At 47.2% G+C, this 14969-nt stretch overlaps 1 protein-coding gene across 4 annotated transcripts in view; it reads left to right on the top strand.

The window, feature by feature from the left end:
- nbeal2 (neurobeachin-like 2) overlaps positions 1-14969 on the top strand; it is a 231847-nt gene that overhangs the window by 131059 nt on the left and 85819 nt on the right. For all 4 annotated transcript variants that reach the window (XM_078215895.1, XM_078215897.1, XM_078215899.1 and 1 more), the window contains 6 exons: positions 2977-3096; positions 4690-4999; positions 6679-6761; positions 7128-7220; positions 8165-8336; positions 9975-10108. In XM_078215895.1, the coding sequence (XP_078072021.1) occupies positions 2977-3096; positions 4690-4999; positions 6679-6761; positions 7128-7220; positions 8165-8336; positions 9975-10108 (912 nt within the window). The remainder of the gene's footprint in view (positions 1-2976; positions 3097-4689; positions 5000-6678; positions 6762-7127; positions 7221-8164; positions 8337-9974; positions 10109-14969) is intronic.

Consider the following 14969-nt stretch of genomic DNA (forward strand, 5'->3'; position numbering starts at 1 on the left):
CTTTCGGAGCGCTGCTCCGTCGTCAGGTGAGTGGGAGATCTGTTCACAAACAGGGCATATAAAGACACAAACTCAATTTACAAAATAATGATTGGAATGCGAGTCTTTACAGCTAATCAAGTCTTAAAGGTACAGACAATGTGAGTGGAGAGAGCATTAAGCACAGGTTAAAGAGGCTTTAACCTGGTGTTGTGAGACTTCTTACTGTGTTGACCTCTTGAGGTCATCTCATTGGAGATGGTTATCTTATCCTTTCATGGTTTCCTTAGAGAAAATGGGCTTATAACTTAACAAGCTAGATATAAGCTTATATCTTGATAGCAGGTGAGTGACTACCTTATTCGGCCACTTAAGAGGGCAGTTAAAAGTCAACCACATTGGTGTAAGTTTGAAGTCACATGCAGGCCACACTGTGTAAAGGTGGCAAGTTTATTTCCCTACAAGATATTATTCAGATGAATCACAATTCTGGACCAGCATTGCTGTCAGCTTTTTGGTTATAAGAACACTGAAGCTGTACTCAACTTGTCACCATCCATCATTCAGTGTGTATTTTTGGGTGATGGACGGGGCAGGATTGAGGTCAGGAGCAGGCACCCTGTCTAACATTTCCTGCCTTATCACAGAAGTGCGGAGATCAGTTATAGCAGCTACGTTGCTAACTGAGTAGCCATTGAGCAAGCTCTGAACAAAGAACAAAGAAAATTACAGCACAGGAAAAGGCCCTTCGGCCCTTCAAGCCTGCACCGACCATGCTGCCCGACTGAACTAAAACCCCCTACCCTTCCGGGGACCATATTCCTCTATTCAAATCCTATTCATGTATTTGTCAAAATGTCCCTTAAAGAGACACCCTTCTGGCCTGAATCTGAAACCTTTGTCATCTGAGTGGCTGTCAGACAATGGGACAGGCTTTAGCTTTTGGGCAGGGGGCAAGATGGAACTCGTGGGTTGGGCCACTCCATCTGGTGCTAGGAGTGAAGAGACAAGAGCTGTTTTGAGGCCTAGGTTTCACTGCACAGAAGCAGCAAGCAGCCAGCACTCAAAAAACGTAGCTCATTTGATTCCAATTCCAGTTCAGGAACAGACAGTCCAGAGCTGGAATCGAGATAAATTCTGCAAGGTCATAGTGTGAGGGTGGGGGAAGGGGAGCGGGTGAAAGGGAGGGTGTGATAGCATGGTGATGGCAGGAGGAAGCCCTGAATAGCAGCGGCTCAGATTAATTATTTACAGGGCCCTGGGGAAACACATACTTTTCTGTTCTGCTTTTCCTGCCAACATTCTTGTTAGGCAATGTAAGGCTATATCACTGACAACTACAGGCAACCTTCCTGTGAAAAGAACAATCCCATCAGACCCATTTTAAAGTGCTCACTCCGTGATCATTCCTTCCTGCAGCATCCAAGAGGCAGCTAAGCTGATATGCAGAAACGTGAAGGATAGGCACTGTTCCTCCTGCAAGCGAGAAGATTATAACTGTGCTGAGCTTCTGTGTGACAGGATCTTTCCATGCCTCTTGTTCACAGGGAACATGTTTGAGATCAGCATGTCTGCTAACTGTAAATGGATGAAGCAAGGGGCAAGTTCACTCCTCCACCAAAGTCATCTACTTCCATTTCCATAACACTTCCATTTCCATAACATAACACATCGACTCTGTCTACACTTCCCACTGCCTCGGCAAAGCAGCCAGCATAATTAAGGACCCCACGCACTCCGGACATTCTCTCTTCCACCTTCTTCCTTCGGGAAAAAGATACAAAAGTCTGAGGTCACATACCAACCAACTCAAGAACAGTGTCTTCCCTGCTGCTGTCAGACTTTTGAATGGATCTACCTTGCATTAAGTTGATCTTTCTCTACACCCTAACTATGACTGTAACACTACATTCTGCACTCTCTCGTTTCCTTCTCTACCAACGGTTTGCTTTGGCTGTATAGTACGCAAGAAACAATACTTTTCACCGTATGTTAATACATGTGACAATAATAAATCAAATCAAATCAAAATCAAATAACACTACTTTCCCTCGATTCGTATTTCATTGTGTCCTCCACCTTTGAAGCCTTTTTTTTTACCTGCTCAACCTTTTCACTTGGGGAGGCCACCTTTCCGTTTTTCTTCTCACTTAAGGAGCCGATGGACAAATTTCAGAAAGATAAGCTTTGGCATTACACTAAAAATGAATTTCAAAAAACCGTTGAGGTATGGAGAAAAGAAACAACTTGTAGAGCAAAAATAAAGCAACATCAAAGCAATAAATTGATAATAAAATAAAAAATAGTAATTAGTGGCTGCCTCACAGTGCCAGGGACCCAGGTTCGATTCCCGGCATGGGTCACTGTCTGTGCAGAGTCTGCATGTTCTCCCTATGTCTGTGTGGGTTTCCTCCGGGTGCTCAAGTTTCCTCCCACAGTCCGAAAGATGTGCTGGTTAGTTGCCTTGGCCATGCTAAATTCTCCCTCAGTGTACCCAAACTGGCGCCGGAGTGTGGCAAGTAGGGGATTCTCACAGTAACTTCATTGCAGTGTTAATGTAAGCCTACTTGTGACACTAATAAATAAACTTTAAACTTAATAACGATGACCATGAGAGTGTGAGAGAATGAGCACACACACACTTACTATGTGAGTGCAGTCGAGGGATGATGAGATGCTATATTAATGAGTATTGAAGGATTTTGACAACGGTTTCATTGAAAAAGGTGGAGGAAATTTGGATGCAACCTAACAGCTTATGTAAGCCATTTGAACCCAAATGTTCTCCATCTTTTCACAGTGAAAAGTCAGGCATTACACCTCGGCTTTGGTGCAGGTTTCCAGAAAAATTCTGTTTGTGTCAGCCAAAGGCACAAAAATCAAATCTGGTGAAATTAAGGACAGAGAGAGAGAGAGAGAGAAAGAGACAGAACATAGATGGAAGGGTATTTCCACTCGCCAACATGATTTCACTGTCTCCCCATCTTTTGCTTACAGCACTGCATTGACATTATTCACATGGCGGGCCGCCGACCCTTTGGGCAGAATGTGGTAAATATCTACGCCGACGGTTCTCTGAGGAAGGCGGCACAGCTACGGTTCCCTTCACTAAACGAGGTGAGGGTCTGACCGCAACTTAATCCCGTAAGAATTTTCCTTTATTCCCCGAAACAAAGCACACACAATTGAATTCAGTGTGGCACAGATGATGGGGCTTACCCCACTGATTTTGACTGGGCCCCAGTTTAAGATATTATCCATAAGGCAGCACCTCTGACAATGCAACGCCCGCTCAGTACGAGACTGTATGCTCAAATCATTTGAATTGGGCCTTGATCCCACAAATCTCTGACTCAGGCACCAGAGTGTTACCACTGAGCCAATGAACAAAGAACAAACAAAGAACAATACAGCACAGGAACAGGCCCTTCGGCCCTCCAAGCCCGTGCCGCTCCCTGGTCCAACTAGACCATTCTTTTGTATCCCTCCATTCCCACTCCGTTCATATGGCTATCTAGATAAGTCTTAAACGTTCCCAGTGTGTCCAGGCCTCCACCACCTTGCCTGGTAAAATATGTCCTTCTGATATCTGTGTTAAACCTCCCCCCCTTCACCTTGAACCTATGACCCCTCGTGAACATCACCACCGACCTGGGGAAAAGCTTCCCACCGTTCACCCTATCTATGCTTTTCATAATTTTATACACCCCTATTAAGTCTCCCCTCATCCTCCGTCTTTCCAGGGAGAACAACCCCAGTTTACCCAATCTCTCCTCATAACTAAGCCCCTCCATACCAGGCAACATCCTGGTAAACCTTCTCTGTACTCCCTCCAAAGCCTCCACATCCTTCTGGTGGTGTGGCGACCAGAACTGGACGCAGTATTCCAAATGCGGCCGAACCAACGTTCTATACATTTGCAACATCAGACCCCAACTTTTATACTCTATGCCCCGTCCTATAAAGGCAAGCATGCCATATGCCTTCTTCACCACCTTCTCCACCTGTGACGTCACCTTCAAGGATCTGTGGACTTGCACACCCAGGTCCCTCTGCGTATCTACACCCTTTATGGTTCTGCCATTTATCGTATAGCTCCTCCCTACATTATTTCTACCAAAATGCATCACTTCGCATTTATCAGGATTGAACTCCATCTGCCATTTCTTTGCCCAAATTTCCAGCCTATCTATATCCTTCTGTAGCTTCTGACAATGCTCCTCACTATCTGCGAGTCCTGTCAATTTTGTGTCGTCCGCAAACTTACTGATCACCCCAGTTACACCTTCTTCCAGATCGTTTATATAAATCAATGCTGGGCTGACATCAGCCACAATAATAGGGCGGCCTCACTTTCCCCCGCCTTCACTTCCTCTGCAATCTTCAGGTATTTACAATACAAACTTGGTGTCGCCAGCTACCTCCTGCCTGGTTCACCCAGCCCTACACTGGGCCATAAGATCTGGAGAGGAAACCAACCTGTTTCTCTGGAGATAAATATGCCAGTTTTCAGTCAGACCCTGACACTTTGCCATTTTTCGGTAAGATTCCACCCGTCTTTGACTGAATATTAACCTGTCTATCTTTCCTTCAGATGCTGAAAGACCACTGAGTGTTTCCAGAATTTTCTGTTTCTTTCCTTTTATCTTTAATTCATAAATACGTTGAACAGTTTCATTTTTAAAAAATCTTATCCTTTCTCCTCTCCAGCCTTTCACATACTGCTGCATTGGATCAGCTGGTCACAGGACAACCACGACGATCATTACTTCTCCTTCCCAGTCTCCCGATCTCTCCTTCACCTCGCACTCCCCTCTCAACCGCTCTCAGTCCTTCCCGGCCAGCTTCGCAACTCCTATGCGAGGCTCCAGCTCACCGCAAGCCATTGTGAATACGATAGCGGCTGGCATGCAGGATACAGAGTGGGGCACACCGACTTCCCTGGAAGGGCAGATGGGATCCGTCTTTGTGTTCCATGAGGCTCTGCAACTGGCGCATATCAAAGCACTTTTTAATGCAGGTGAGTGTTACTGATACTGTGTTTAATCGATCGGCCACCGTGTGAGAGGCAGCGCACACAAGGTTGTTCATTCCCATATGGTATATACAGTCTGGGTGTTTGTCAGTGCCAGCACTGGTACATATGCAGTAAGAGTTTTAACAACACCAGGTTAAAGTCCAACAGGTTTATTTGGTAGCAAATGCCATTAGCTTTTGGAGCGCTGCTCCTTCGTCAGATGGAGTGGAGATTTCCACTCCATCTGACGAAGGAGCAGCGCTCCGAAAGCTAATGGCATTTGCCACCAAATAAACCTGTTTGACTTTAACCTGGTGTTGTTAAAACTCTTACTGTGTTTACACCAGTCCAACGCCGGCATCTCCACATCATGACTAACATATGCAGTACACAGTGGGTGAAAGGGAATATTTCTCTTCCATTTGATACTGTACAGCTTGTGTATGTCTCAGTGTCAGCTCTGTACACATACAGTGCATACCAAGGAAAACAAACAATTCAGTACCATCTGGTACTCTATAGATCTTGTGTGTCCCACTGTCAGTCATGGCACATGTACTGTAAGCACTGAGTAAAAACAAACAATTCAATTCTATCTGGTACTGCACGACTCTGGTGTGTCAGATATCAGCTCCTGTAAATGTACAATGCACACATCTCTTCCTCTTCCTACCTCTTTCTCATGCTTCCTTTATATCTATGTCCTTTCCAGCCACCACTTTTGACACTGTTCTTCCATTTGTTCCCAGCTCTCCTGATGTTACAGTCTGTTCATTTGTCTCTCTTTGCTTCTTCCGAATGTCAGCCTTGGCTCACTGGGAGAAGTCACTCCTCTATCCAGATGTTGCAGGTTCAAGCCCCATTCCAGAGATTTTGAGCGCATAACCTGGACTGACCCTTCAATGCATCACTGAGAGAGTGCTGCACTGATAGAGTTGCCTATCTGTTTGTGTCCTCGGGTGGATAGTAAAGATTATGTGACAATTTGAAGAAGAGGGGAGTTTCCCCCAGTGTCCTGGCCAACATTCTTCACTCACCAAAACTTGTTTGTTTATCTCAGTGCAGTTTGTGGGACCTGTTTATTCCCAAATTGTTGTCATATTTTCTCACAAAGTAATAGTGACAACACTCCTAAAGCGATTTGAGATATTTGGGGAAGTGAACAGTGCTGATAAATATAGGTTTGTTCTTTCCTGCTCAGTTCCTTTTCTGTGTCTTTTTCACTCTGTCTTCCTTTCGTTCTGGCTCCTTTTCTGTATTTGTATCTTTCTACCTCTCATTTTTACACTCTGTTTCACTCACTCTTTCCCCATCTCACCTCTCTAACTCCCTGTCACTGTCATTGACTCTGGCTCAACATATTTCTGACATTGTCTTCCTCCAGTGCTGTGTTTCTGATGTCTCTCTCCTCGCAATGTCTTCCCCTCGCCTCCCTTGCACTGTTCTTTACCTCTGCCTCCTACCTCTGTGTCTCTTATTATATTTTGTTTCTCTCTCTACATTTTCCTTCTGTGGTCTCTCTGGGACATGGGGATAAACAGTGACCTGATCCAGTGTAAAAGGCCCTTTGCTAGAATTGAGATTGTTGTGTTCATGATTCAAACTCATAAATTGAAAGAAAATACAAAAGCAAAGGGCAGTGCAGTGACTGACTTTATTTCTGATGCTGTTTCGTCCCTTAGGTCCAAACAACCTGTTGCCCTTTAAGCCAGACAGTGATCTGTCAGAGCTGAGTAGCAAGCTGCTCCTTCATTACACTCCCAAGGTGAGTATGTCCAGGAAGCTTTTTAAATTAAGATTGCAACAAATTCAGGAAGGTTTAAGTTCCCTCGATGGTTCGAAAACAAGCCTACCACTGAATCACACAAATCAGAAACAGGCTTGTGCACGAAGAATTCCCACTCGGCAAAGGTGCCACAAGTTCCAACCACCTAGAGAGCAACAGCAAGGAGGGGGGAGGCGAGCCCCATGATAGGGAAACCGATTTGTGGGGGATTTTGTTGGGGGAGGGGGTATGGATTGGGGAATGTGTGATTTCTAGAGGCATTTAATAGCGTACACCCCATGCAAACTGTCTTTTTAAGACATGCATGTTAGTTATAAGAACATTCATCCATTTCTCTTTTTTTAGGCCTACAGGAATCAAATTTGCTTGGACCTATCCACAAACCACTTGTATGATGGGAGGTTGACGGGACACAATACAGTCAACTGGGATATTAAGGTGGGTGCCAGTTCTGTAGAAAATGTCAGCAAGCATAACACAGAATGTCTATTCCATGACTGGGATTTATTGGGGCCTCAGGAGCAGGTTGGAAGGGAGAGTGAGGGAGTGGAGCAGCTTACCTTTCACCTTCATACCACCAGGGCATTTTTCCAGTGGAGGATGGCCCTCCACCACACGGGGAGACCACCTGGTGAATCTGGGAAGTCTCCCTGCAGACCTGGCATAGAGGGGAGGGAGTTCCTAATCTGGCTCCCTGTGAATCCCCAAAGCGGAAATGGCCACCTCTATGGAAACACCTCCCCTGCTGGGGCCTACCAGACTGATTATGGGGTTCAGACCCTACTTACCTTGTATTGAGGGCTCTTCCCACAGTTTTCAGAGGTAGGATTGCATCTCTTAAAGGGAATGGAGCCTTGATGGAAGATCTTTTGCTGCCTCAAGGATGTAAAATACATTTGCACCCCCCAGATGTGGCCATGGTGGGTAATCCCTTGGATTTCTGGCAATTCGACTGGGTCAGTGCCATCTCAACAAAACCTTGGCCCATGATTTTAGTCACATTGACAAAGGAAATGAAGGAGTTACTTACCTGGGGGAGACAAAATTTGGGATGGCACCACAACACCTGTAAGTCAGTACTGGATATACTCCTCTTGTCATAAGAGTCTTATGCACGCAGTTGGTGCTGGGACAACCAGCCCTGTTATGTACTAGGGCAGTTTGCCCTGTTATAGACAATCAGTGCTGGGCTAGTATGTAAACAGTGGCTTGTAACAATGCCACTGCAGGATTTAACCAGTAGTTGGTGCTGTGGAGTGATTCTCGGAAATCTGTCAAGTGCATTGCCATTTTGCATATCAGAAGCTTTATTCATCAACTGACTGTAGGTGACACTGGAGGAATTTTATTCCTGTAGTCTTAAATTATTACTTGTCTTTCAGGATGTGATTAACTGTATGGGGGGGATGGGCATTCTCCTACCGCTGCTGGAACAAGTGGCATCCAAAAGTGACGATTCAGAGGAGAATCAAGAGACGACCGATCTGGTGGGACCAGAACTGACGTCTTCACAGAATGTCCAAGGGATGCTCCTGCCACTCGGGAAGTCTTCAGGTAATCTTTTGGCCAGAATTTTATGTGCGCCCCCCCCGCCCCCCCCAAAAACAGCAGAAATGTAATATCAAGTGGGTTGTCAGAAGTGGGGAGGGTGGCACTGTGCCCATCATGGGTGGCACTGTGCCTATCATCTGTCCTCTTCCATTGTCAGGTAGATATCAGCTGGCTGGCCTGCTCTTGGGGCCCAATGAGACCCTAAATAGCAACTAAATGGTTACTGAATGGTCACTTCCCACCTCAGGGTGCCCACACCCCGGAGGCCTGACTGCCACCTTAGATGGAGTGAGTCCCTCCTGATAGCCAGTTCTGTGTCCTGTGCTAGGAGGCAGATCAACCTCTCTCCCCTACAAGCAGGAAGTGCCGTCCTTGCTCGAAGACCCCTCACACCCAGCCTCTTGATTGTACTCCCACCCCCACACTGGGAGAGTGGGTGTGTATGGATATCAGGTGTGAACAGGAAAACAGCTGTGCAACCTGGCACTCTCTGCGCTTGGACATGAGAAGTGGCACGGCTATCATATCCTGGCTGGAATGGTTCCACAATCATATTCCAGCATCCCCAGAGAGGAGGGGAGAAAGCAAAAACATTGGAAAGCCACGGAGTGCAAATAGAAACAGAGCATGATCACACCCCTCCATATCTCTGTAACTTCCACAACCATCCGAGAACTCAGCATTCTTCCAACTCTACCCTCTTGTCAGCCCTCCACTTTCTTCATTCCACTTCTGTTAGCCATGCCTTCAGCGTTCGAGCCACAAAGCTGACAATTTCTCCACCTCTCTTCTAATATGATGCTCCCTAAAACTTACCTTGTCATCTCTTTTGACTTGCTGTCAATTTATTGCCTTGAGATTTGTTCCTATGCTAAAAGTGCTACAGCAAATACGAGTTGCCTTTATTGAGCAGCAAATGCCTGATGAAAAATAAAGTAAAAAGTAAAGGCCTGAGTAAGCTCTTTCGGAGTGTTGGTGCAGACATGATGGGCTATATGGCCTCCTTCTGCACGTTAGAGATTCTGTGGTTCATAGGGGCATCTATCATGCACAAGTGTCAACTCCTTCCAAAGGATTTTGCTTCCATAAATGGCAAGAAAATCTTACCATATCTATAAGTTCCTGCATTTAAATTTACATATATAGTCTCCTAGCGAATGGAGCTTTGTGCAACTTAGTGTTGTTCTTTATTCATTCACGGGACATGGGCGTCACTGGCTGGCCAGCATTTATTACCCATCCCTAGTTTCCCTTGGAGGACAGGTGAGAATCAACCACATTGCTGTGGGTCTGAAGTCATATGTAAGCCAGACCAGATAAGGACGGCAGATTTTCTTCCTTAAAGGACATTAGTGAACCAGATGGGTTTTTCCGACAATCGACAATGGTTTCATGGTCATCAATAGATTCTTAATTCCAGATATTTTTTATTGAATTCAAACTCCACCATCTGCCGTGGTGGGATTTGAACTCGGGTCCCCAGAACATTAGCTGAGTTTCTGGATTAATACCACTAGGTCATCGCCTCCCCCAAGTGTGAACTTGGAAAGGTTATGATTGCAAGATGGCAGAGTTGGTATATCATAAGGATGAAATAAATGAACGTCTTTTATCCTAACTATCTTGTGGTCTTTTTCATAGAGAACAAATTGGAGAGGAATAGTGTGGCTGCATTCTTGCTACTGGTTAAGAACTTAACCCGGAACCATACCATAAATCAGGAGAATTTCATCCAGTGCAATGGCCCCGCTGTCATTGGTGCCCTGCTACAAAAGGTAAGGTCTCATTGTCGGCGAGACTCTGCTCCACACCTCCAAGTGCTGCACCTGGGAGTACTGCAACAAAGACTCTAGGTCAGTGGTCAAAATTCTACCACCATGGCCACAGGCCTATAGCATACAACTGATCCCTAATTCCAACACAACACCCATAGGAACACTGATACAACAAGGTGTTTTTCTGAGCTTGAAATATCGGAAGAAGGAAATAATGGAAATGTCAGGAGAAGGAAGGCCATTCAGCCCCTTGAGCCAGTTCATTAATGCCTCTAATGTGATAAAATGTTCCAAGGCGTTTCACAGAAGCATTATAAAACGAAATATAACACTGAGCCACAAAAGGGAACATTGGGTCAGATGACCAAAAGTTTAGTCAAAGAGAAAGGTTGATCTATATTTACCTGTTTTTGCTCCATATCCCTTAAAATCTTTGATCAACAAAAATCTAACCATTTCATCTTGAAAATTTCAATTAGCCAGCATCCTCAGTTTTTGGGACAGAATTCCAGATTTTTTGTGTGAAAGGCTCCTTCCCAATTTCCTTGCTAAATGGTTCAGCTCTAGTTTAGAATATTGCACAGAATTACATAAAATAAGCAGCACAGAAACAGGTCCACTTGAGCCTCCTCCCATCCTTACTCATCTAACTCCATTCACACGACTCTCTCTCCTCCCTTTCTTCCTCATATCGTTATCTAGCCTCCTTTAAATACATCGATACTATTTGCTTCAACCACTTCCTGTGGTCACAAGTTCCACTTTCTCTAGGTAAAGAAGTTTTTTATGAATTCCCTATTTGACTTCTTAGTGACTATCTTATAGTGACGGCTTCTAGTTTTTCTCTTCCCTAAAAGTGGAACATTCTGTGTCTACCCCAGTGCCTATCAAATTATTATCTAATGTGACCTCAATTTAACAAATGCAAATTTACATGACCCCAGAAGTCAGCAAAAGCAAAACAGAAACTAAGCAGCATAGCAATACTCAGTATATCAATACTAAGTTCACGTAATGTAAATCAACATACCAAAAAACATAATCAAAATATGCAAATCTGTGTTTGAAAAGTACTTTGGAAAAGCATTGATATCTTAGGTACTCGTGTAGGTTTTAGCCAAGCTCTCCATATTCCTCAGTGACAGAAGGCACAGTAAAACCCCTCTCCTTCCAGCCTCACACTGGGTGGCATGGTGGCACTGTGGTCAGCACTGCTGCCTCACAGCGCCAGGGATCTGGGTTCAATTCTGCACTTGGGTGACTGTGTGGAGTTTGCATGTTCTCCCCATGTCTGCGTGGGTTTCCTCCGGGTGCTTCCTCCAGGTGCTCCGGTTTCCTTCCACAGTCCAAAGATGTGCAGGTTAGGTTGATTGACCATGATAAATTGCTCCTTAGTGCCAGGGGGATAAGCAGGATAAATATGTGGGCTTAACGAGATAGGGCCGGTGGTGAAGTTGTACGAACTAAGGAATAGCATGATGGGAAATTGGTCAACTATTTGGTACAATATAAGAACAGCTGACCAAAGCTATTTTAAAATGCCAGACCCCTGTAAGACCTGATAAGGCTGACTCCGCATAACTTAAGACATGAATAAGACCAGAGAAGGTCAGGCTATTCCAAAATGCCTAACCTCTGTAAGGCCTGATAAGATTGACTCCTCATAACTTAGGGTTGTATGAATAAGACAAGATAAGGTCAGGGATGAAGGAGTCACCGACCTCTTTCTGTTACATCAAAGGACAGGATAAGGGTATGAATGATGAGACAAAGAGTCCTAGGAGGTCAGCAGGTTGTGCCATGATTAATGACATTGCTTATGATTCTATTACTGATCAAATTCCTGAATAAGCTCTGGTCACACAAACTGATAATGCTTATATATAAATACTGAACTGTTTCTTTCTGTAAGCGCGGACTTGAGGAAGAATTAGCAAATTGTACCAGCTGCTCTCTGAACTCAAGTTTCAGCCAATACTGCATGCAGTCTTTCGTAAATAAAGGCTAGTTATTTAGTCGGAACAAATTTTGTTGAGTCTTTCTATCACAGTCAAGAAGCAGGAAAGTTTCCACTTCAACACCGGAGTGGGATTGTTGTCACTGGAGAATCGATGGGCTGAATGGCCTCCTTCTTCCCTATAAGGATTCTATGATTCTATGATAATTTGCCTCTCTCCCCATCTCCTCACCCCGCACACACAACAAACAGAAACAAACCCCTTTTCCCCCCAACACACTGTAATCAGCCCCTCTCCCCACCCCCAACACACTGTAATCAGCCCCTCTCCCCACCCCCAACACACTGTAATCAGCCCCTCTCCCCTCCCCCAACACACTGTAATCAGCCCCATCCCCAACACACTGTAATCAGCCCCTCTCCCCACCCCCAACACACTGTAATCAGCCTCTCTCCCCATCCCCAACACACTGCAATCAGCCCCTCTCCCCACCCCCAACAGACTGTAATCAGCCCCTCCCCCTCCTCCAACACACTGTAATCAGCCCCACACCCAACACACTGTAATCAGCCCCTCTCCCCACCCCCAACACACTGCAATCAGCCCCTCTCCTCTCCCCCAACACACTGTAATCAGCCCCTCTCCCCTTCCCCAACTGACTGTAATCAGCCCCTCTCCCCACCCCCAACACACTGTAATCAGCCCCTCCCTTCCCCCAACACACTGTAATCAGCCCCTCTCCCCTCCCCCAACACACTGTAATCAGCCCCACCCCCAACACACTGTAATCAGTCCCTCTCCTCACCCCCAACACACTGTAATCAGCCTCTCTCCCCATCCCCAACTGACTGTAATCAGCCCCACTCCCCACCCCCAACACACTGTAATCAGCCCCTCTCCCCACCCCCAGCACACTGTAATCAGCCCCTCTCCCCACCCCCAACACACTGTAATCAGCCCCTCTCCCCTCCCCCAACTCACTGTAATCAGCCCCTCTCCCCACCCCCAACACACTGTAATCAGCCCCTCTCCCCACCCCCAACACACTGTAATCAGCCCCTCTCCCCACCCCCAACACACTGTAATCAGCCCCCCTCCCCTCCCCCAACACACTGTAATCAGCCCCTCTCCCCTCCCCCAACACACTGTAATCAGCCCCTCTCCCCTCCCCCAACACACTGTAATCAGCCCATCCCCAACACACTGTAATCAGCCCCTCTCCCCACCCCCAACACACTGTAATCAGCCCCTCTCCCCTTCCCCAACACACTGTAATCAGCCCCTCTCCCCACCCCCAACACACTGTAATCAGCCCCTCTCCCCTCCCCCAACACACTGTAATCAGCCCCTCTCCCCTCCCCCAACACACTGTAATCAGCCCCTCTCCCCTTCCCCAACTGACTGTAATCAGCCCCACACCCCACCCCCAACACACTGTAATCAGCCCCTCTCCCCACCCCCAACACACTGTAATCAGCCCCTCTCCCCACCCCCAACACACTGTAATCAGCCCCTCCCTTCCCCCAACACACTGTAATCAGCCCCTCTCCCCTCCCCAACACACTGTAATCAGCCCCACTCCCCACCCCCAACACACTGTAATCAGCCCCTCTCCCCTCCCCCAACACACTGTAATCAGCCCCTCTCCCCATCCCCAACACACTGCAATCAGCCCCTCTCCCCATCCCCAACTGACTGTAATCAGCCCCTCTCCCCTTCCCCAACACACTGCAATCAGCCCCTCTCCCCATCCCCAACACACTGTAATCAGCCCCTCCCTTCCCCCAACACACTGTAATCAGCCCCTCTCCCTTCCCCCAACACACTGTAATCAGCCCCTCTCCCCTTCCCCAACACACTGCAATCAGCCCCTCTCCCCTCCCCCAACACACTGTAATCAGCCCCTCTCCCTACCCCCAACACACTGTAATCAGCCTCTCTCCCCATCCCCAACTGACTGTAATCAGCCCCTCTCCCCACCCCCAACACACTGTAATCAGTCCCTCCCTTCCCCAACACACTGTAATCAGCCCCACTCCTTTCTCCAACACACTGTAATCAGCCCCTCTCCCCTCCCCCAACACACTGTAATCAGCCCCTCTCCCCACCCCCAACACACTGTAATCAGCCCCTCTCCCCACCCCCAACACACTGTAATCAGCCTCTCTCCCTTCCCCAACACACTGTAATCAGCCCCTCTCCCCACCCCCAACACACTGTAATCAGCCCCTCTCCCCACCCCCAACACACTGTAATCAGTGCCTCTCCCCTCCCCCAACACACTGTAATCAGCCCCTCTCCCCTCCCCCAACACATTGTAATCAGCCTCTCTCCCTTCCCCAACACACTAATCAGCCCCTCTCCCCACCCCCAACACACTGTAATCAGCCCCTCTCCCCACCCCCAACACACTGTAATCAGTGCCTATCCCCTCCCCCAACACACTGTAATCAGCCCCTCTCCCCACCCCCAACACACTGTAATCAGCCCCTCTCCCCTCCCCCAACACACTGTAATCAGCCCCTCTCCCCACCCCCAACACACTGTAATCAGCCCCTCTCCCCACCCCCAACAGACTGTAATCAGTGCCTCTCCCCTCCCCCAACACACTGTAATCAGCCCCTCTCCCCACCCCCAACACACTGTAATCAGCCCCTCTCCCCACCCACACACAGACTAATCAGCTCCTCTCTTCTCCAGCCCGTATTTACATTAATCAGCCCCTTCCTCTCCTCCCCACTCATACCCACAGTAATCAACCCTTTTGCCACTCCCTCCTCCACACACAGTAATCAGCTCCTGTTCCAACACCACACCACTACCTCCCCTTGTTTCAGTTTGGTTGTCAGTGCCTGCGATGCAGGGTTATCAGCCAACTCTTTCAGAAACCAATATACTCTGAA

Source organism: Mustelus asterias, chromosome 7 (assembly GCF_964213995.1).
Source record: "Mustelus asterias chromosome 7, sMusAst1.hap1.1, whole genome shotgun sequence".
NCBI lineage: Eukaryota > Metazoa > Chordata > Chondrichthyes > Carcharhiniformes > Triakidae > Mustelus > Mustelus asterias.